Source organism: Stegodyphus dumicola, chromosome 4 (genome assembly GCF_044657685.1).
Source record: "Stegodyphus dumicola isolate Sdum_Otavi_A_Nest chromosome 4, ASM4465768v1".
Lineage (NCBI taxonomy): Eukaryota > Metazoa > Arthropoda > Arachnida > Araneae > Eresidae > Stegodyphus > Stegodyphus dumicola.
In genome coordinates, this window is record NC_140771.1 from 205,629,832 (window position 1) to 205,651,870 (window position 22,039).

The 22,039-nt window shown below is 31.4% G+C and overlaps 1 protein-coding gene across 1 annotated transcript in view; it reads right to left on the reverse strand.

Annotated features, from left to right (window-relative positions):
* Positions 1-5,804: 5,804 nt before the first annotated feature.
* Sbds (SBDS ribosome maturation factor) overlaps positions 5,805-22,039 on the reverse strand; it is a 41,024-nt gene continuing 24,789 nt past the window's right edge. Inside the window, exons 4-5 of the mRNA XM_085815917.1 lie at positions 11,316-11,477; positions 5,805-6,137 (exon numbers count right to left, since the gene is read on the reverse strand). Coding sequence (XP_085672043.1) covers positions 6,009-6,137; positions 11,316-11,477 — 291 coding nt within the window. The 3' untranslated portion in view covers positions 5,805-6,008. The remainder of the gene's footprint in view (positions 6,138-11,315; positions 11,478-22,039) is intronic.

The following is a 22,039-nucleotide window of genomic DNA, read 5'->3' on the forward strand; positions in this document are numbered from 1 at the left end:
TATATTTATATTAAATTATTTGGCATAAGGATATATTTGCATATAATTTCTATGTTAATATTAAAATAATAGTTTTTAGCAGTAAGACAGTTTTTTTAATAAAGCATTTCCTTCACTACTGTAACAATATGTACTGTCTACAGCCAAAAAACTAAAATATTTCATTAACACCACAAACTATCTTGTTTATTAAGTGGCAGATGATTTTATCACTATGGATAAAATATGTATATGCATTTTAAGGAAGTAGCAGCTAAGCAGTATTCAATTTAATAACAAAACAATAATTATTTTTTAATAACAGTAACTTAGTTATTCAAATGCAATGAAATCTTCATTGGCATGTTAAAATAAGCATCAAGGAAAATTACCTAGTCAGCATATGATTTTATTATTAGAAAACTTCATGTTTATCAGTTTAACCTTAGAAATGAAACTGTAAGAATATGATATAAACTGTATCAGTATCAACTAATACCTTGACCAGATGTTTCATCATTCCTCCCTGAAGCATAATCCTACACTGAGTACCTCATATCATAACGTTAGCCTGATATTAACCTATATTTAAATTTTATTCTTCCATTACTGTAACTTTCAAGAATGCAATTTTCTTTCAAAAAGCATTTTTCACTCTTAATGCAGAGTAAACATTAAGAGTGAACATGTAAACATTCTGAGTTTATCAAAATCCAATTCTTTCTCACTTCCCTGCTGCCATGCTAACAAAAGAAGACCACCATGAACAACATCCCACTCCAAACAAATTCATTTTGAAGCTTAACTTGCAGTTTCAATGAGACAGAAAAACGTGTTCCTCGCAACCACTTAAAGGCTAAAAGTGTGGTTTTGACCAAAATCAGTACAGCTTCAATCAATATACTGCTGTTTGCTACGGTGCAATTCCAACACGAGCTGGTGTTTGAAAATGACATGCTAATCTCTCTGCAGCTCCAGAAGTTAGAAGCTTCTGTTGGCTGGAACAGAAACTGCTTTTATGGTGCATCTGCTTTCCTTGAGTATTGTAGTTTCCATTCCTAAATACAGTTCAAAGTCTGAGATCTAGACATCTAACAGCCAGAATGATCTAAAACCCAGACCTTGGACATCAATAACACTTTTTTTTTTGTATGCCTTATGCATGCACATTTGATTTCCCCCCGTCCCCATAATAAATCGTGGTGAGTATGATTCTAATTTCACTTCAGCATTAAATAAAATACCTTGTTATTGAAGAAACAATCATTTTAACATAAATTTGTGTGATCAATAATTTGCCTCCGTAGTCCATTGGCGAAAGAAGTGAAATATTCTACATAGAAACATCGATGATTATACACCTAATATTTTATATCCCTGGTGCCAACCTCGCGATTCATTATTATATATTTTGCTTTCAACACTGCATGTTATCTTTTAGCATTAGTAATTGAATAAGAAAGAGTATGGTAACATTTTATGTTTTATGTTGACATTACGCTTGGCAGTGATTACAGGTTTATGTTTAAATGTGTTAAGAAATGTTGACGACCAAACATTTAACAAAAATTTCTTTTCATATGCTAAAAATAGATTTTGTTAATGATACTTATATGCCAAAATATTACATTTAGTGCTATCTGAATTAAGAATAACTGATTTGTTATTCACTTAAACCCAGACCCAGCGCTATAGCTCGTATGGCTGCAGTGGCTGGCAGAATTTAGGTAAGACAGTTTTTTTGGAATTTAGAGAAGCACCAAGCAACAAAATTAGAGGATTGCAAAATTTTAGAATTTATGGAAAAAATGGAACCCAAAATTTAGGGGAGGCCAATATTCAGAACTTAGGGAGGCACTTAGTAGAAGAATTTAGGACCCGTAGGGACTGTATCAGGCAGTGAGAATCTAGCGCCAGCCTTCGATAAGCCTTAAGTATACATGGGAGTTTATGCATAACAGAAGAAGTAACTTTTGTGAATTCAGACTTCTCACTCGCAATGAATAACAGAAAAATTATTCATTATGCTAAAAGTGACGATCATGACAGCAATGATTGAATGGGGCAGACAGCATCACACCGGTCACTTGCCATTGACAGGCTAATATGGCTGAAGCCAAAATATTTCATGAAGAAATTAACTTAAAATCTGAGTGCAAACATTCGATACCTTGGTTAACCAAATTTTAAAATCGCCATGGCAATTAAAAATTTCGGGTGAAAATGCTTCAGCTGATACGGGAGATGCTGAATTATTTGCAGATAAGCTCATTAGTAGTGAAAAGTTATTTCCAGAACAGTGCTGATGAAACTGGTCTTTTCTGGAATATGTACCACGAAATACCTTGGCAATCTCTACAAAAAAAAAAGCTCTAACTGGCTGGAATTTAAAGGAGTCCCATTACATATCTTTCAAATAAAAGAGCATGGGTGACCTAAGCATTAATGAATCATTTTACACCTGAGGCTTGGCAACATTTAAATTCAGTTGGTTTACCTGTTGACGCAAAAATTGTGCTGATTGTAAGCAGCTATTCGGCTCATACTTCTCTTAGTTTTAATGAAAGGTAATGTATCTGTATTATTCTTTCTTCCAAACTGTACGTATATCGTTCAGCATATGGATATCGGAATAGTGTGCACACTCAAATGAAAATATAAAGTAGCATTTTTAAAATCTGTGTTAAATTTCTTGAATAATTGAAAACCTATTCAAGAATTTTTGAAATATTTTAACATAAAATCTGCTGTGTGGAGCATCGTAAGATCATGGAAGGATGTGTTTCCAGTTACTTTAAAAAGTACTCGGCATAATTTATAGCTAGCTACGATATTTCATGGTGAGGCTGCTGAATACGATAGCCATAAATGTGAAGGTTTTTGGATATCACAAACCAAACATGAAATTTTCCAATTAATGGATTTTGTAAAGAAATCTGGAGAAGTAGTAATAAATGAAGATGATATAACAGAGGTTTTTCATCACGATGACGATGTACCAATCATCAGTCAATTAACGGATGGGGAAATTTGTAGTATGGTTCTAGATCCAGAAAATATCGCTACTGATAGTGAAGAAAGTGAGAGAGGTAATTGAAAAATTTTGATTGACAAGTTCGTCAGAATTTTTGATAGAGCAATTGCAGGATTTATATGCATTTCATTTAAACTTATTTGATTGAATTAAATCTAGTTTGTAGAGAGCACATAAACCACAATAGAATAAATGCACGCTTTAAAATTCGCTATATTTGTTTACCATAGCGACTCTGGCACTAGGTTCACTTAATAGCGTTATATTTCATTCATATTATGACTCAGAATGTAAAAAATTTATATCATTTGAAGAATTAGCTAATCGTTGCCACATGTTCTATTCAAATACTATAAATCTAGAATGATGTATAAAAGAAATTATACAAACAAAAGAACTTTTCACAGACGATTCAGTATTTTTCATTCAATTAATTCAGTTCTCACTTCCCAAGGCAAAAATACATAAAAACTCAAAATATCTATATTAAAAATTACAAAATAAATCAAACACTCTTTTTCTCAAATTCCAGGATGGATTAAGCGTGATTTTATTTGCAGTACTAAAAGTAGTAGTATCTTTGTTTTTGCGAAGCTTAGTCTCTTTAGATTTAAAGGGATAAAAAACCTTAACCGAAAAATAAGAAAAACATAATTCAATCATTTTTAAAGTAAAAAATACTCAATTTACAAAGTAAAGAAACTGATATCACAGAGCCGAGTAACAAAGTGGATATATATAAATATATTTATATACGTTTGGTGCAGTCGATTGCAACCAAAATATGAGATGCACATCTACTTATAGCAGTCCTATATGCGAAATTTCAACGTTCTGAGGCTATTCATTTTTTAGTTATGCGAGATACGTATGTACAGATGCCACGAAAAATTCTCTTCAGAATTCATTTTAAAGCAGTTTTATAATTTTTTTGGAAGAGTCTTATTCTGTCCTTACATACAGATGACATGCAAAAACATCGTTAAATTTCATTTGACAGCGGTCAAAATGAATATTTTCTTTGAAATATGCTGCCTGAACATTTTCGCAATTACAATACTTCCTTTTTTACTTCATACAAGCAACCTAACCAACTTACATTTAAAGAAATGTTTAATCGAGTAAATAAATAGTAAGCTTTTTTTTTTTTTTTTTTTTTTTGTAAATTTTGATACCTTTTATATCGTAAATGCTTCAATATTTTATAAATCACGATTTCATGTTTTTTAAATTTATAATTTCTACGTGCCATCTTACAAGATGTAAACTAATGAATGATCTAATAGCCGGAATCACCGAAGTCCCAACGAGTCCATCTCAGACTCAGTATTGCAATACCCCCCCCCCTCAAGTCCTGGTATTCCTGAGATCTGGATGTCCAGATTTCGGACTGCTTTTCCATAAAAAATCCTCCACAAATAAATATGTCCCTCTCCTTAAGTAAAATAATTCTAATGCTTTGCCATAATCAAAATTGGAATTAAACTACCAATATGATGAACTCCTTAACTGCCCCGAGCACACATACCCTTCTGAAATACTATTATTTGCTTTGCACTGCTACCAGTAAAATTATTCGCAAAACTTTGGAATGCAACACCACGATGACCTGGACAGAGTATGCAAAGGAGATACTATTTCGGAGAAGAGAGGGTGAAGAATTGGAGAAAAGAATGTTTCTGAAACGGTAAAAGTAATGGATGCACGTGTTTCTCTTTCAGTATAATGTAATTTGTTATTATTGTTTTTCGTTTATTGTTAGTAGTATGTGCTTTTTTTTACAAATATTTCTGAAAGCGAAATCCATAATTTTCTGTCATCTTCAGGATTGGACACCTCAGAATATATTATGTCAGATGAAGAGGATTGTGACTATTCTCTGAAAGATGCTCAACATTAGGTATCACTTGATATGAAAAACTTGCCTATGACATCTAACCAATTCAGAAGAAATACATGTTTTTTAGGTATGCCAATTTTGCAAGGTATAACACAGAAACCTGATATTATATTACACTTTACCAGTCTAAAAATAAATTGATAGAAACTCCATTTTTTGGATAATTTTTATTAACAACTTTCTCTAAACATTAAATTTTGTATTTTCATTTTTTCTTTAAACAGTTTTTAGACAGCAAAATTGCACTTATTTTCTCCCTAATATTGCATAACTACGCATGCCTATGTAAAAAAACGGTGGCACTGGGGAGTGAATCTTGTCCTTTTTCCGTGGCAGTTAAAGCACAGCAACTTGAGCACTATATAAATGGGAAGGGATACCTTTGTGAAGGAGTTAAAGGAAAACTAGCTCGTATTTAAATTACACATGGGGAAAATGTCCACGCAGCTAGCCTGTCAACATTACTAGATACCTATCAACGGAACTAGGAAAAACTATACTTTGAAATTCTGGAAAATTACCAACTAGTATTGTATTACCAAATATCCTTATAATTTATACTTTTTTTTTTCTCGTATACAAATATTAGCAACCAGTGTTTTTATTACCGTATATATTTAGATGAGCAGATTCATATGTTCATTTTTCAAAAATATTTACAGTTCATACTAGCAAACCTTTTATAAATTATGTGTACTGAAATTCAAAAAAATTATTCATAACCATTCTTGTAAAGTTTCTATAAATTACTATGAAAAATAATAAAACTGAATTTTACTTTTGTAGGCAAATTATGTAAATAAAAAAGTTAAATACTGTAGCAGTAGCAGATGAATCCTGCTCAACAACTAGAATCACTGAACTCAAAAGAACTAATACATGTATCCATAATTCACTTATAATAGCTCCATTTATTAGTTTTAAATAGCAAAATTTAATCATATAACAAATGCCAGAATATATATGGACAAGAAGCAAAATACACAACATGAAAAATCAGGTTTCATGCAATTCTCGCAGTATTCATAAAATATACATATATACATGTTTTAATAATAGAAAAACATACAAAGCTATTAAACTCTCAATGTATTATCACTCTAAAGCTTCATCTCCTTCTTGAACTTCTTTTAAACTGATTACTTCTAGCTGTCCTTTGCCTTTGGTTTCATTTGTAACTATTTCATCAACTTTCCTAAAATTTCCAGGATCAATCAAAAATACCTAAAGAAATAAATTCTATTAAAAGATGTATTTTGTATAAAACTTTTTTCTGAATAAAATGGAATAGACAAAATTCCTAAATTAAAGTTCTAGTTTTCTCCATAAACTAAATCAGCTTCAAAGGAAGGAAATTAATAAAGGGTTACTCATAAATTTTAATACTTGCTGAAAACAGTATGATGGAGAAATATAATATTTTGTATTAGTATCTGCTATCACTAGGAAAAAAATATGCTTTATCAAAGGACCAGTTATGTTATGATAGATCGTGACATATGAGGCATAAGAAATTATGGTTAATATAGTCCTTACTTTACAACAACATTAATTATGCCATGAACCAAATAAAACAAAGATAAAAATAGTATAATTTGGATAGAAATCTACACTGTACTTTACTCATAAAATTCCCAACACTCGCATGTATCAAGATATCTTTGGTTATTCTTTCACCCATATGCTGTTGAAGTTGGCTATTAACACTTCACATACTGTTGTCTATTAACCCTCTGAGTGCAGGTATAAAATTCAGAATAGCATAAAAAAAAAAAAATCATTCCTTCCTGCAAAAGTGATCCCAGTTTCTGCCAATGCGATACGAACGTTCCTCGCATATGTTCAGGATAAAAGTATCATGGATCCTGCATTCAGAGGTTTTAAAGACCTTGCCAAGAAAACCAGTGTGAACAACATCGAGTTCTAAACAAATATGTTTCGAGGATTAATTTACTGTTTAGGTCAGGTAGAAAAATGCCCTCCCTCTCAAACCAACACACAAACATTCAAGGGCCAAAAGGGTGGTTGTGGCCAACTTCAATATTGTTATTAATCAAGATATGATTCTCTAGCCAGTTGGCATTTCAAAATGACATGCAGGGATCTCTGGTAGTCAGGATAAAATTTGGTTTTACAGCACACTTTTTTTTTTTTTCTTTCAGTAATATAGTCTCCATTCATGGACTTTGTAAGGAATCTTTTTTTTCTGTTGTCCCAAGGTCTCTATATTAAACCATTTTGGATAGTGATTTTGGACTTTACCAGCTAGTTTATCTTAAAAAAATCCTCAAACAAACACATCCCTCTCCTGGCAGACAAACAGCCCTCTATGCTTTGCCATTATCCAAATAACCTAAACCTACTCAGGGAACTAGGGGTTAAGTTAGGTTAATAATTAAGGCAAAGTAACTTGAGAGCTATCTGAATTGGAAGCCTTCGCCGAGGACTTATAAGGAGCTTGCATCTATATTACAAATGGGAAAAACTATGCAGCAGGATTTGAACTTGGGTTGACTACCAGTATTTAAAGAATCTATTGCTCAGCTGCTGGTGCACTATCCTAAGAATCAGAAAACAGTATTTTGAAATTCTGAAAAATCAAATAGTATTGTATTGCCAAATATCATATACCTTTATCTCCTTACATACAAATATTAGCAGCTAACATTTTTATTACTGTGATGTTTAGGTGAGCAGATTCATATACACGTTTTTTCAAAAAATATAGTTCAAAATACTAGACCTTCCTTGTAAATTATACTACATATGTACTGAAACAGAAAAGATTTATTCATAACCATTCTTATAACCTTTCTATAAATTACTACGTACATTGGCTTCTGAAAATATGAAACAGATGGACTAGCCAAATCGGTTGTCAGACCTCAATTGTGTGGGACTCTCTCAGAAAAATGCTTTCTCTTCTCCATAACCTTAAACTAGAACAATGGCTGAAGTACATATGATTTTCATTTCTTAATGACATAATCAAGAACTTAAATGTCAGTATAGAAAATATATATATGCATTTTATAGAGGTAGAAGCTAAGTAGAACTCAATTTAATACCAAAGCAAGCACAGCTCTGTGCTTTTGTAACTGAAATATTTTTTTAATAATAGTAACTTAGTTATTTAAGTGCAATGAAATCTTCATTTGCGCTTTAAAGTAAACATCTACAAAACTTCATGTTGATCAATTCAACTTTAGAAATGAAACTAAGAATCTGGTGTAAACAGCCTGCCCTATCTGTTTCTGTATGGTACTTCAAAGGAAAAATGTTGCCAAAAAACTGCATTCTGCTATTTGTAGGAAAATGAGGTTATTCCTTCGGTCATGGATGAAGACAAAGGATATACAATGGCAGAGCTTCTGAACAGAGAGTACTTAGGGACAAAAAAGCATATGAATGACTAATAATAATATAAGACTAATGTGTTAAAATTTATGTTCGTTATATAAATTAGAAAATATGGTGTTTTCTTGCAGATTATATATGTAGGCAAGTCATAAGTTACCTACATGTTTGTCATAACTTTTCTTACACTGCGCACTTTGTCTTCTATCCTCGCATATTTTATTGTTATACTGTTGCGGTAATGTTGTGAAAGTTTGATCTTAATTCTTTCATTTTTCTTCCTTCTGATGCAGATATATCATAGCTGCTCTACTAGAAGTTTGTGCCAAAGAGAAACAACGATCAGTGATCCGATTTCTCTAGTCGGAGGGTGTTAAAAGTTCAGACATGAATAGGCAAATCACTATCAATGAGGTAGCATCTGCTTTGAACATAAGTCATGGCTCTGCCCATCAAATCATCCACAACGAGCTCAGTTTTCATAAAGTCTGTGCATGGTGGTTACTAAGAAAGCTTACTGCAGAACACAAGTTCACTCGTGTTAAGGTCTGTTAATGCTTTGTCAAAACACAGTTTTACATGATAGTACACTTTTCCCATATTGCGATGATAGCCTGTGATGAATGTCTCTGACCCTTTGACATCCTCCAACTAGAGGAATCAGATCACAGCTCATTGTTCCTCTTTGGTGCAAACTTCTAATGGAGCAGCCATAATATATCTGCAACAGAAAGAAGAAAAAAAAAAAAAAAAAAAAAAAGCAGGGGAGGAATTAAGATCAATCTTTCATAGCATTACAACAGTATAACAATAAAATATGTGAGAAGACAAAATATGCAATGTAAGAAAAGTTATGACAAAAGTGTAGATAATTTTTGATTTACCCTCGTGTATATGACCTATATCAATATTCCTTACCTCTCTTCCCCAAGGATATGTTAAGCAAAAGATTTCTTGTTTCTTAACTTTTGAAGGGAAATGTTAATCATTCAGATTTCCTACAAATATAGTTCTGATGAAGAACTTGTCTTCATTTCTTATTATTTAAGGATTTAATAGACACAGCAACAAATTGTTGCTGTAATACATGCAGGGTTAATCTGAACAAGTAGGCAAAATTTAAGGGGGTGATGGAAGGCAGAAGCAGAATTTGTCAAAGAATGTATGGTCGGGATGCACAAGCGGTGAGATTTAAAGAATTAATACAAGAATGAGAGAAGATACTTCAGAAAGCATTTTTTTAAATAGAACATGTTTATAAAAATTGCTCAAAAGACCCAGTTGTGGGATAGGGATTGATGCACATTTGCGAAGACACCAGGCAATTTCCAAATATCGCCGGCAACAATGGGGATCCTGGCGACTAGATCTATATCGGTTTCAACAGGGCACTTGTAGATTACTCTTTTCATATGGTTCCACAGGAAAAAGTCCAAATACGAGATCAGTAATATTAGTGGCCAACCTATGGGACCACCTCAACCAATCTACCACCCTGGGAACTTTAAAGTATTCTGCACATCTAAGCTGAAGTGTGCAGGTGCACCATCGCACTGGAACCACATTCTCAACCTGATGGAAGTAGGAATTGGACGCAGCAATTCCAGCAACACCTCTCGTAGGAATGTATATGATTCGCTGTCCAGATGGTGTGGCAGGAGATTTGGACCAACCAAATGGTCATGTAGGGTCCCTGCCCAAACACTCATGGAGAACTACAGCTGGAACGAATGAGTGCACTTGTCTGTATACAGAACATGTGCACCAAAATCCAGATGCTTTGCATTTTGATGGAGGTATCAATGTGTGAAATTAACACGTGGCTGATAGTTCACTGGTGACATTACTTGAACCTTCGGCATACAAAATAGGTGCATTCCTTCCTCCTGTAACACATGGCAAACCATAATTTGGGGCAGTGGAACCCCTTGTGTTCTACATCTTGGTTATCTTTTACCCTACGCAGAATGCCTTCTTCAAATTGTGGCATACTGACATTCTTTTCAACATCCTGTGTCTTACTTGGCTAGGACAAAAGATCCCGTTTCACGCAGCTGCTGATGCAAATGTCGAATTTTTCAATTTGGAGTGCGTCTCATCGGAAACCGATCCCGGTAAAGTTTCTGTGCCTTACTTGCATTCCCATCCATTGCACCATACAAGAAGTGTATATCGGCCATTTTGTGGTTCATATAACCAGCCATCTTCTTGGCAATCCACAGCAGAAAATACTGCTGAGTACGAGGACCGACCCTTTTATACATTTCCAGTGCCACATAGCGGCTCGCCGTTTGTGTTCTTACCATACATTCTATGACGAATATTGCTCATGCAGCTGCTTTCTATCACCCCCTAAAGTTCTGCTCACTATATTCAAACATCTCCGAATAACCACTTGCAGTTCTAAATAATTCTGGTCATTATTCTGCCTTAGGTAGCTAATGTTCGATACACATTCATTTATGTTCTATGGCTTTCAGAGATGATCATGTGATAAGGTTTACTGTATTTACATATTTTCTTTTTCTTGGAGGCATTTTACCGCAACATGGAACGAAAATGCTATTCAAACACTAATTAAATTCAATTAAGTGGTTGGTTATTTTAACTGTGAAAAAGACACACAGACTACCTGCTTGCAGGGACATTCCTAGGCCATTGGCTGGCAGCATACTTTCTTAAGATTGCCGCCCCCAAATTAAAAAAAAAATACTGAATGATTAATAAATTTTTATTTCATACTTACTAAGTACTTACATATGACAAGTACTTACAATAAATTTAAAATATTTATTCGTGTTATCACAAGAGTCAGGCCGCCCGTGTAATTTTACGCGCTGCACCTCCGTTAGGAACGGCCTTGCCTCTTTCTCAAGAACGTGCTTTACAGAAAATTTTCTTATATTACATAGCAACAGCAGGCTTTACAGAAAAGAATATTTTACAGGAAGCAGATTTCATCTACAAATTGTATATTTGTATGGCAATCTAAAGTTATGTATTTTTATATGCTAGCAAAATCAAACTATGTGGCACAAAACTAACCATTTGTAAATTCCCGCCATCAGTATTCTGCGATTCAACCGATGCTGCTAATTCTTTCAGTTTGTTCCTATATGCTTTGCCTCCAGGTATTACTACTCGTAGTTTCATTTGTGAACGAGCAATTGGCATAATATCTTGTAGTTTCTTCACGACTTCCAAAGCCTAGATTAAAGAATTATGCTTTAAATAATGGTTACTACTGCTTATTAAAGAAATATACTATAAATAATAGTTACTACAGCTTATTAAAGAATTATACTATAAATAATGGTTACTACAGCTTATTAAAGAATTATACTATAAATAATGATTACTACAAGCTTTACATATTTGAACAGCTTTTAAGAATGATTTCATTTCAACATAAAATCACTTTTTTTAATTTATGGTGATATTTTTCTAGTTGCAAATAAACTAAATAATTTTTTTTTATTTATTTATTAGTGGATTACTGCATTTTAAATACTTAAAATAACACAGTTCAGAAGGATAACAAAGTCCAAATAATAAAAATGTCTTGTGCATAAAAATTAGTTTCCAAACCTACAATAATATCTCAATTATATATGTTCTTCATGCATATATCAGTTATCAGTGATTCTAGCCAAAAGTAAGGCAAAATAATATGCCAAGATTTTCATTAATGTTTCTTGGTTTTAAAATTACCTTTTTCACTAATACATTGCACAAGTTTCATTCAACATTTACCCTGATATTCCTTCCCATCAAAATAAGTCTTTTAAGGACACAGTACGTATGGTGCTATTTTTCTACTCCCTGTCACTAACTATCACATTATTCGTGAATATTCCTGTTCAGGAATGATGTCTGCTCATTGTTATAAATCTTTCACATGTAATTCACTACTGAACATCTCTTATAATTTCAATCATGATGGTAACACTCTTTTTTAAACTGAAGAAAGAATTAACAACCACCAATCAAGGACATATTTAAGATGATGTCACTCATTTTCAGTTAGTATTGCACTAATGACAGTGTAGTTTGTTCTGTGATTTTTCAGTTTTCAAAATGGATAAGAAGATGAAGTCATTGATTCCACCCAAAACACACAATGAAGAAATTTTCAATCAAATATTTCTGTTGCTGCCTAATTTCACCAAAAACTCTTCTCTTTGCAATGCAACTGAGTAAATGCTGGAAGCTTTATAACAATTAAATAAATTATTTAATTAAATTAAATAGTTATTTAATTAATAAATAAATTTAAATTAAATTATTTAATTAAAATAAATAATTTAATTAAATAGGTTATTAATAACAATTAAATAACCTGTTTAATTGTTATAAATTTTCAAATTTTGTTTGTAGTGAATGAAAAATTTGAGGTCAAGTCAATGTGAGTAATTTATTGTACCATAAATTACTCTCATGACTTGACCACAAATTTTCCATAATGGATAAATAAAAAAATGGATACAACCGCTTTAAATAGATATCAAAACAGGATTTAAAGGTTCAATTAACGAAACTTCCAAAATTTAGTTCTGAAGAAATTCAAGAATTAGATAAAATTAAGAGTATTAAAAGATGATAAATTTGCAGATCGTGAAAATGTACTCATGTTCAGACTGTACATTTTGAAGGTAATCAGAAGTTATATCTTAAAGAAATAGCTTTATCTAAAATAGACAGAAGTTATGAAAATTGGAATAATTTTAAAACTTAATTCAACAGTATAATTACCTCTAATGAACTGTTATTTTGATACCCAAAACAAGTTTTATTTGTGACTATTTCTTACTGGAAATGCTAAACAAATTCTATAAGTAGATTCTTTATTTACTGCTCTTAAAAATTGATATGAAAATAAAATATTAATTTGTAAACAGTCACATAAATTCTGTACTATGTTTAAAAGATATTACACTTGATGGGCTGAAAAGCTAAGAATGCTTATGGATTGTGTTCTAAAACATGTTAGAGCTTTAAAGGCTACGAACACCAAAATGAGTAATTTTAATGAAAATTTGTTAATACACATTGTTTTGCAAAAACCAGGATAAGGTAACTTGGAAGGAATAGGAAATCTTAACATCTTCAAATTTGCAGCACTAGAATAAATTTATTTTATTTCTTAGAAATATATCCAAATTCTTGAAAATTTGTAAAAAAAAAAAAAAAAAAAAAATGTAGTAAATGTAAAAAAGGAAACCTCCACATTTGGTAAACAAGGTGAAAATTTTCATTCTAAATTCAAAGAGAGTATTACGTAATTGTGAAAAAAATCATCTCATCTTTTGAATAAGTAGGATTCTTTTTTTAAATGAACCCTATCCAAAGATTTGAGTTTTTAAAAGGCATATACAGTCAAAAGTCGTTAATTCGGACACCCATAATCTGGAATGATCTGTGATCCGGACCTCAAAGCTACAAACTTTCTGCGGATGTGTCGCGTTGACGCATGCGCATAGGCATTTACACATGCGCTTAAGACCTTTACGGCTGCAAATATGCGTGTGTGCATGCACATAATACGTTTACGCATGCGCGTTTAATGTATAATGGACGGTATAAGCTAACCTAAAATTATCTAATTCAGTTAATGTTGCAGATTGCATTGTTCCTTAATCTTCAAATTGGATCCGGCTTATTATTTTTTGCAGACTGTTAGAGCAATTTTATAAAAGTAAGCTTGAAATTTCGATTATGTCAAATAGAATTTCCGATATATATTTACTAATATGTAAAGGATCTACAAAGTGAAAGTATGTTTCGAAGTCCATTAAACAAAAAGTAGAGTTGCTGCAAAATATGGATAAAGGCATATCCTTTGTTTCTCTAACCATTCCGAAATCTGTCTATCAATTTCACGCTGCTCTCTCTGTGTGTGTGTGGGGGGGGGACGCAGCGGCTCGCAATGAATTGGAAGTTGATCTGTCAGCACTATCCTTATCTTCAGGGCAGATGTTTTTATTTTATTTGGCTTATAATTCCTTACTAAATGTAGTATTTCATCTCGATGTACTCCGTCTTTGATATGATTTAAATCAAATTCCTCGTCATTATAATTCGCTTCTGATAGTGAAGAAAGTGACACAGAGGTTATTGAAAACGAAAAAATTTCGATTGACAAATTAGTCGGTATTCTCGACACAGCAATTATAGGACTTAAACAGCGGAACTTTGTAACTGAACAAGAAATTATGTCTGTTTATAGAATTAAAGAGAAAGTATTATCATATAAAATGAAGCAACTTAAACAACTTACATTGAAAGAAATGTTTAATAAAGTAAACAAATAAATATTAAGCTTTTTTTGTAAATTTTGATACCCTTTAGATCATAATTGTTCTTTATTTCATAAATTACGGTTTCATATTTTTAATTTTATAATTTCTGCATGCCATCTTACCAGATTTAAACTGATGATCTATAATCCGAAAAAATCAATAATCCGGAATTGCTGAAGTCCGGATTAACGACTTTTGACTGTACTTTGTCTGAACTGCATCAGTTAATTACCTGCAAATCAAAATATGCATGCAGATTCTGTAAATTAAAATCTCATAACTACCTCTTGCACAAAACAGAAAATTTTATTTCAAGGCAAAATGATACCTCTGATATTGAAGCAACCAAACCAAAACTCAAAATTCAGGAGACAGTAATCATAAATAACCAACTAATGATGCACATGCTAATGCTATTTCACAATCTGTTTCTCCTTGCTAAAATTAAATGTGATTCTGGACACTGCTTTGATATACGTAAAATATATATAAATGGATATTCGATTAAGGCAAACAAATATAAATGGATATCTGATTAAAGCTATCAGCAATCTCTATATATTTCACTAATAACAACCTTGGTTTGAAACACAAAAAGATAACTGTTTCAATTTTGAGTTTAGCACACAAACTAATTAGTAAAAAAAAAAAAAAAAAAAAAAAAAAAAAAACCAATGGCATTTATTTTGAATGCTGCAGAAATGTTTTCTGCGTCTGCAGACTTTTTTTTTTTTTTTTTTTATCTTACATTGATTTAATACCAGCTGCTCAGGCAGATATTTCATGATTATGCATTTCATAAAACATCATTCTAGCTGATCCTAATTTTTACAAATTTACTCAAATAGCTACATTAATTGCAGAGGAACTAATTTTCACTCTTCTTTAGGGTTTTAAGGCCCAAAGAAGAGCACCACCAAGCTCAGAGTTGTATTTGATGCTTCTACAATAACTTCATCAGGAAATTCTTTAAAGGACATGTTTTTAAATGGAAGCAGGGTTCAAGAAGATCTATTTTCTGTCATTTGTAAATTTCAAAAACATAAATACCAATTTGTTGCAGATCTGAAGAAAATATTTCAAGAGATTCTAATAAATCACAGTCAAACAGATCTTAAATCTTGCGGAAAGATAGTGTCAGTGATCCTTTCAAAATATTTAAGTTTCATACAATTGCCTATGGTACAGTAAGGCCTTCTTACTTAGCTCAACTTAGCTCAAGTGAGGCCCTCAACTTGCTGATAATGGAGAGAACTTTCCTTTAACAACATTAGTCATTTGTAGTGATTTCTACTCAGATGGTATTCTCACTGGACCTTCAGATTCTCCATAGCCAAGGAATTAAATTATAGTTGATCAATTTACTTGAGCACTGTGGTATGAAACTATGCAAAGGGATGCTAACGTGAAACTCTTGAGTGATACTTTAACTGGGTCTGAAAAACATACATTTCACAATTCAAGTGAAACAAATTTTTTCAAGGCATTAGAAATGCTTTGGAAACCTCGAACATACTGTTTTTTTTTTATCATATATGTACACAAAGAGAATGTGCTTTCACTAAACACACAGTACTCTCAAATATCAGAATTTTTAACTCTCTTGAACTTATTGGTCCAGTAATTACAAGGGGCAATAATCTTCCTGCAGAAGCAGTGGATGCTAAAAATTTATTGGATTGGATAATTTAATGTAAGAAAGCTTGCAAATAGCTGGAATTTATCTCTACCATCAAAAACATTAATTCTACTAATATTAACTATTCTGTTTCGTTCAATGACTGGACACTGACTGAAAGAATTTATTGGGTAGTAATCCATGTTCAGTACATAGCATTGCAATAAAATCATGACAAATCTTTCATGCAACAAACTGACAATTCATACCAATCAAGGCAGTTACCATTCCTCAGCTGGAACTATGTGCAGCTGTGCTTTTATCTATGTTACTAGGGTATTAAAATTCTCTGAAATTGGATATCAGTAAGTTATAGTGTGACTCACAATCATTTTGACTTGGATTCAAATTTCACTTCAATTACTAAAATCATTTGTGACAACCATTTGTACAAATACAAGAATTGACAACGAATTATGCAGATTTAATTTACCATAGACAGAGATTTGAAATTCCCACATGCAGTGGGAAGGTCCTTTTCCTGCCAGAATTTAGTTTTACCTACAAACTGTGATTATATTCATATATAGATATATAGATGATTCAGGTGATTGAGAAATGAAAAATCCACCAGAAATTAACCTGCTTCTTACAAATGATAAAACTTCAATTCTGAGAATTGAATTATCAATTATTTTGCCTTTATTAAGAACTTTGTATTAGATACTCTTATAAGCATTAATAATGACTACTCTAAATTATTTCTGATTTAGATTATATTTTTAGATAATGTAACAACAGTTGGTATTCTCAAGTATGAAGAATTGGACCATTAATAATAAAAGGATTAAGAAGAGCAGAGAAATTAATTCTCAGATGCACTCAAGAACAAGAAATAACTTTAAGTAAAGGTAATCAATCATATATTAAGTAATAAAAAATCATAATCTTTATATCCCTCTTTAGATAAAAATCAAATATTAAAGGTATAGTAATTCTAATTTGAGTTATATACAAATGCACGAAGCTTTTTACAAGTAAAACAAAAACAGAGTAGAACAAATATGGCACACTTCTACATGAGGTTCTTTTATTAGTTTTTTCTTATTAGTCCACAAGGCTTATTGCATTCTGTGCATCAGAATTTTGGCTCACAAATGACAGAAACTTGGCAAGAAAGGTTATTCGTGACTGCATTACATCTTTCAGAAATAAACATCTCAGATGTAAGAGGCTGGTGATGTTTTAAACTGCGAAACTGTCAACACTAGCTTTCCTTGCAATTATAATTATTTTGGCTTAAATCAAAGATAATGGATAAACTTAAAATTACTGAAGTTTAAGTACAGACTAACTGCTTCCCAATTTAACTAGCGTGCAAGCTGGCTCTGACTGAAGTTGGTGTAAACAAGCCTAACTCAATAAAAATGTCGCAGAACTTATTACTCAATGTCATAGAATTCTAATCACTACAGAATCAAAGTTAGCAACGTAACCTTCAATCAGGCAGAACACACTCTGATTTCACCACTATTATTTCCTTCATTCTACCCAATTTGAATATTATGCATGCTGAAAATTTACATTATGGCAGGGAAATGAAATGAGGCCTGATTGAAGAGAAATTTATTTTAAAATAACAGGTTAGGAAATCAAAATGAATTTTTAAATGAATTTTTGATGGAAAATGAATTTTTAACGGATTTACATAATTTAAATTTCAAAACATGTAAGGGCTTAAGACATGTAATATATAATGTTACTATTAGAAAAAGTTTAAAATCAAAGGCTCTGATCGTTAAAACCGATAGTACTCGAACTCATGCGATATGTAAAAATAATAATTATCCACTACATTAATGTGACTCATTTTTAAAATTAAATCCAAAGCAAAGATACGAAATAGTTGAAAACAATAAATTGTGTTTAAAGCAGTGTTTTCCAATCTTTTTTTTTTTTTTTTTTTTTTGATATGCCCCACCTAATCCTGTCTAAAATTCTTAAGCTCTCCCTAGCATATACATAATTTTTAATATTTAAAAATTGAAATGTTCATGAAAGAAACTTGAATGATACCTTTTAGGAAGAAATGACTACGAAATTTTCTGAGTAAACACAGTAAGTGGACTTTCAAAACATGGAGAACTGAAATTCAAGAACAAATTCATTTTACTGAAAGTTGTTTAATGTTATTTTAAGTATTAATAATTTTTATTATTTAAATTTAGCGAGTTCCTTGCGCTTGATACTTGCGGCAAAGAAATTTTATGTCAGGTTCCAATTTAGATAACTTGAGTCTCAAGTCTCCCGGTTTCATTTCATCCAACCGATTTCTTTTTTTTTTTTTTTTTAACAGCAAATCATTTATGGCACTAAAGCTATGTTATTGCTCCTTTTATATTGAATAAAGTTTTAATTGACTCATCATTTTGCATTTCTGCGAGTTCTTTTTACTGCATATTTGAAATATCAGCCAAATCCACTAGCATTAGCTGCATTATCCAAGTTGGGAAATCAGTTTGGTTTAAGTTACAAAATCTTTTAAATCAGCAGATAAAATTTTCAGATGATCGATAATAACAAGTATAGCGGTATCAATAACAAGTATAGCAGTAGTCGCGCCACATTTTTTGGAGCCAATGAAACATTTCAAAATTTTTATAGTAAATAGTAAATGCCTGACATAATTCAACAAAGATAATGAAACCAAATATCTTCCTTTTGTATCGATATAATTTTTATTTGCTCCTTGAACAGGGTTCGTACACATTTCCGCACATGGAAATTAAGGACTTTTAAGGACCATTAATGAAAAAAATTAAGGACCTATGTGCATATGGGAACTGAATAAATTATATTGAAGATATTATCTATGCCTAAATTTCACTTTTGTAATACCATCCTAAAAATAAAATAGATCCATTATTACTAAACATGAATTAATTGACATAATTGTTAATAAGTTTGAGAATAAAAAAAAACTTTATGCAATTTATCAAGTAGCATTAAATATTTTACACTTATGATAGTTGGTCATATTTGAAGGAAGATAAGTGACATTTATGTTTTACTAACAATTAGCGTTATGTTGATTTTTTTATGTTTCATTTTGTCACATACTTAGTCAGTCTGGAGGTTTAGTAAATAAGCAGGTAGAATTTTATGTCAAACTGCATAGGTTAAAATAAGAAGATCATAATCAGCAAGCTGATGTGGCAGAATTTCTAGAATTTAGTGACACACCGAACAACAAAATTCAGAAATAGCAAAACTTTTAGAATTTAGAGCAAGCATTAGAAGCAGAATTTAGGATCCACAGAGATTACATCAGGTGAGAAAATGCTCAGTGGCAGCTATGTGTATGATGCATTAAGAAATATTAGATGAATCTTTTAAATATTAAGTTTTCAATGTCTTTATTAATAAAAAAATCCCTTTCTATAATGCCTGCCTATGTGATAAGATCAGAAGCATTTTTGACATTTTCCATGCTTCTGTCTAGTGAAAGGTAGAGAAAATAAAGGGAAGATAAAACATGTTAAGAAAAAGATTCTAGTATCAGGAGTAAAACATTCAAATATTATGTTTTCATTGTTCTTCCAGATGTTCTCCAAAAATTAAGAAATTCATTGCAAACTTTCTGTAAAATACATCCAATACGTCTTGATACCATGTAGACATTTTTCATTTTGTCACATATTTCTCGAATCTTCTAAAATCGTGGGTCTATAAATCTTGCCTTCAAATCCTTCTAAACTTCCCAAGCTGTAGTGTCTAAAATCCTTCAGAAATATTATCCCTACCAATTCTGTAACAACGAAAAGGCCAGAATTATTTTAGAAATAAAAATGGAGGGAAAAAGTGTAAAATTAATTTTATAGAGAAAACTCATGCATATTTTGAGAATTTTGAATATTCTGACTGAGACAATTACATGGGAAACACTCTTACTTTGAAAAATATTAAAAAGAAGACATTTTAAATTAATTACATAGCTAATTTTGCTTTTGCTAAGAGCTGTTTCATAAATTGTGCTTTATACCTTGTTTATTTTTCAGATTTAAAATATTGTATAAATTACCAAAATGAAACTTTATAATATGACAGCGAAAAATAAAAATGTTTTATTTTAATGTTATTTTCTAAATATAATTTCAATATATTACCATTATTTTAATAAAAATTATCAATGTTACGATGTTTTAAAAAAAAATCGTCTAAAAATTCTCATATTCTGGAATTAAAATGTTTCTACAGAAACTAATCTTAAAATCGCCAAAATGTTGAAAAGTTACCAAATTTAGAACCGCTTAATAAAAGAATTTACATCCCCAAAAGCGAAAAGTTGTTTAAGAGTTCTTTACTAGAAAAAATGAATTTCGAAATGCTTATGTTTCAGTTCTTGCTTAGAAACTCGAGTATCCCATCATTCATATTAGAAATAGAAACAAATTAGAACTCATGAACTCATTCAAAAGATAACCATATATACGGCAGTGAATCGCCAAAAATATTCCTCAAAATGCTAATTCACACTCAAAATGACAGTCGTAAAAACAGACAGAAATTTCAGATGATTAAAATTAAGGATCTTCTGCTGATTTTGGCCAAAATTAAGGACTTTTAAGAACCAAAAATCAATTCCAAAAAATCTAAGGACTTTTAAGGACTCTTAAGGACCGTACGAACCCTGTTGAAGTTGTTTAATTAAAATATTGAATTTTTCAAAGATATCGGTTAAATAACTCACAATTGCCTTGTTATCATCTGTTAACGGATTTTTCATTTCAGGTTTGTCGCTTAAAAAATAACTAAGAGTATCAAATAGTTTCATAACTCTTTCCAAGCAGTTCCTTTTCGACAGCCTTCTTACTTCAGTATGAAGTACAAGTCTCATATAACTTCATTTTCTTCTTCATAAAATAACTTGAAAATACGTTCACATTTGGCCCTAGCTTTAATAGCATTGATACACTATATAACTGAATTTACTACTTCATTTAGAACAGGCGAATTGTTTTTAGCTACCAGGTTTTTCTATAAATAACACAATGCACAAGAAGCATTTCTGGATTCTCATTTTTTATCATTTTTAAGCAACCCTTTCTCTTATTCCAAGCTTTATTTTATTTTTCAACCATCATATTAGGAGCACCATCTGCAGTACAAGATGTATTATTTTTATTGGTATATTTTTTACATCTATGTAATTTTTTAGCTTACTATTAATATCTTTAAAGGTAATGGTGCTTTCTAATGATTTACAGAAGGGCAAAATCCTCTTTATGAATATATCTTACATAAGTTACAAGTACAGCCTCACTGTCTCTTAAAGTTGGTTCATCCATCTGCACCGAAAATTTTCTTGTTTTCAGCTTTTCAACAAGTTGTGTTTCAATATCCTCACTCATTTCATCTTTCTTCTGCAAACAGTATTGTTATTTAGTGGCATAGCTCTAACGTCTTTGCCATCGTTTTCTAGAACAGTTTTAAATGCTGATATTGATGGTTTGATTAAATTCTCCACTATAGTACAGCTTTTCCCAGATTAAGCGATGAGTAATGAAATTTGATAAATAGCCTCAAGAGCATGATTAACAGTTGCATTATGAGCAGTAATTAGAAACTTTAATATTACTATTTTTTTCCAAAATTTTCCTTAAAGTGTGAAAATAATTCAAATCTGAATTAACATCAGCATTATGTTTCGCCTTCAAATGTGCCTCAAGACGACCTAGTTTCATTGATTCGTTGGTCAGGCATTGTTGGCATAAAAGACAAAAGTTGGCCGTTTATAGACCGGGTATGAAACCAAATTTTAAATATGCGTCCGAATACCGACAAACTTTTTT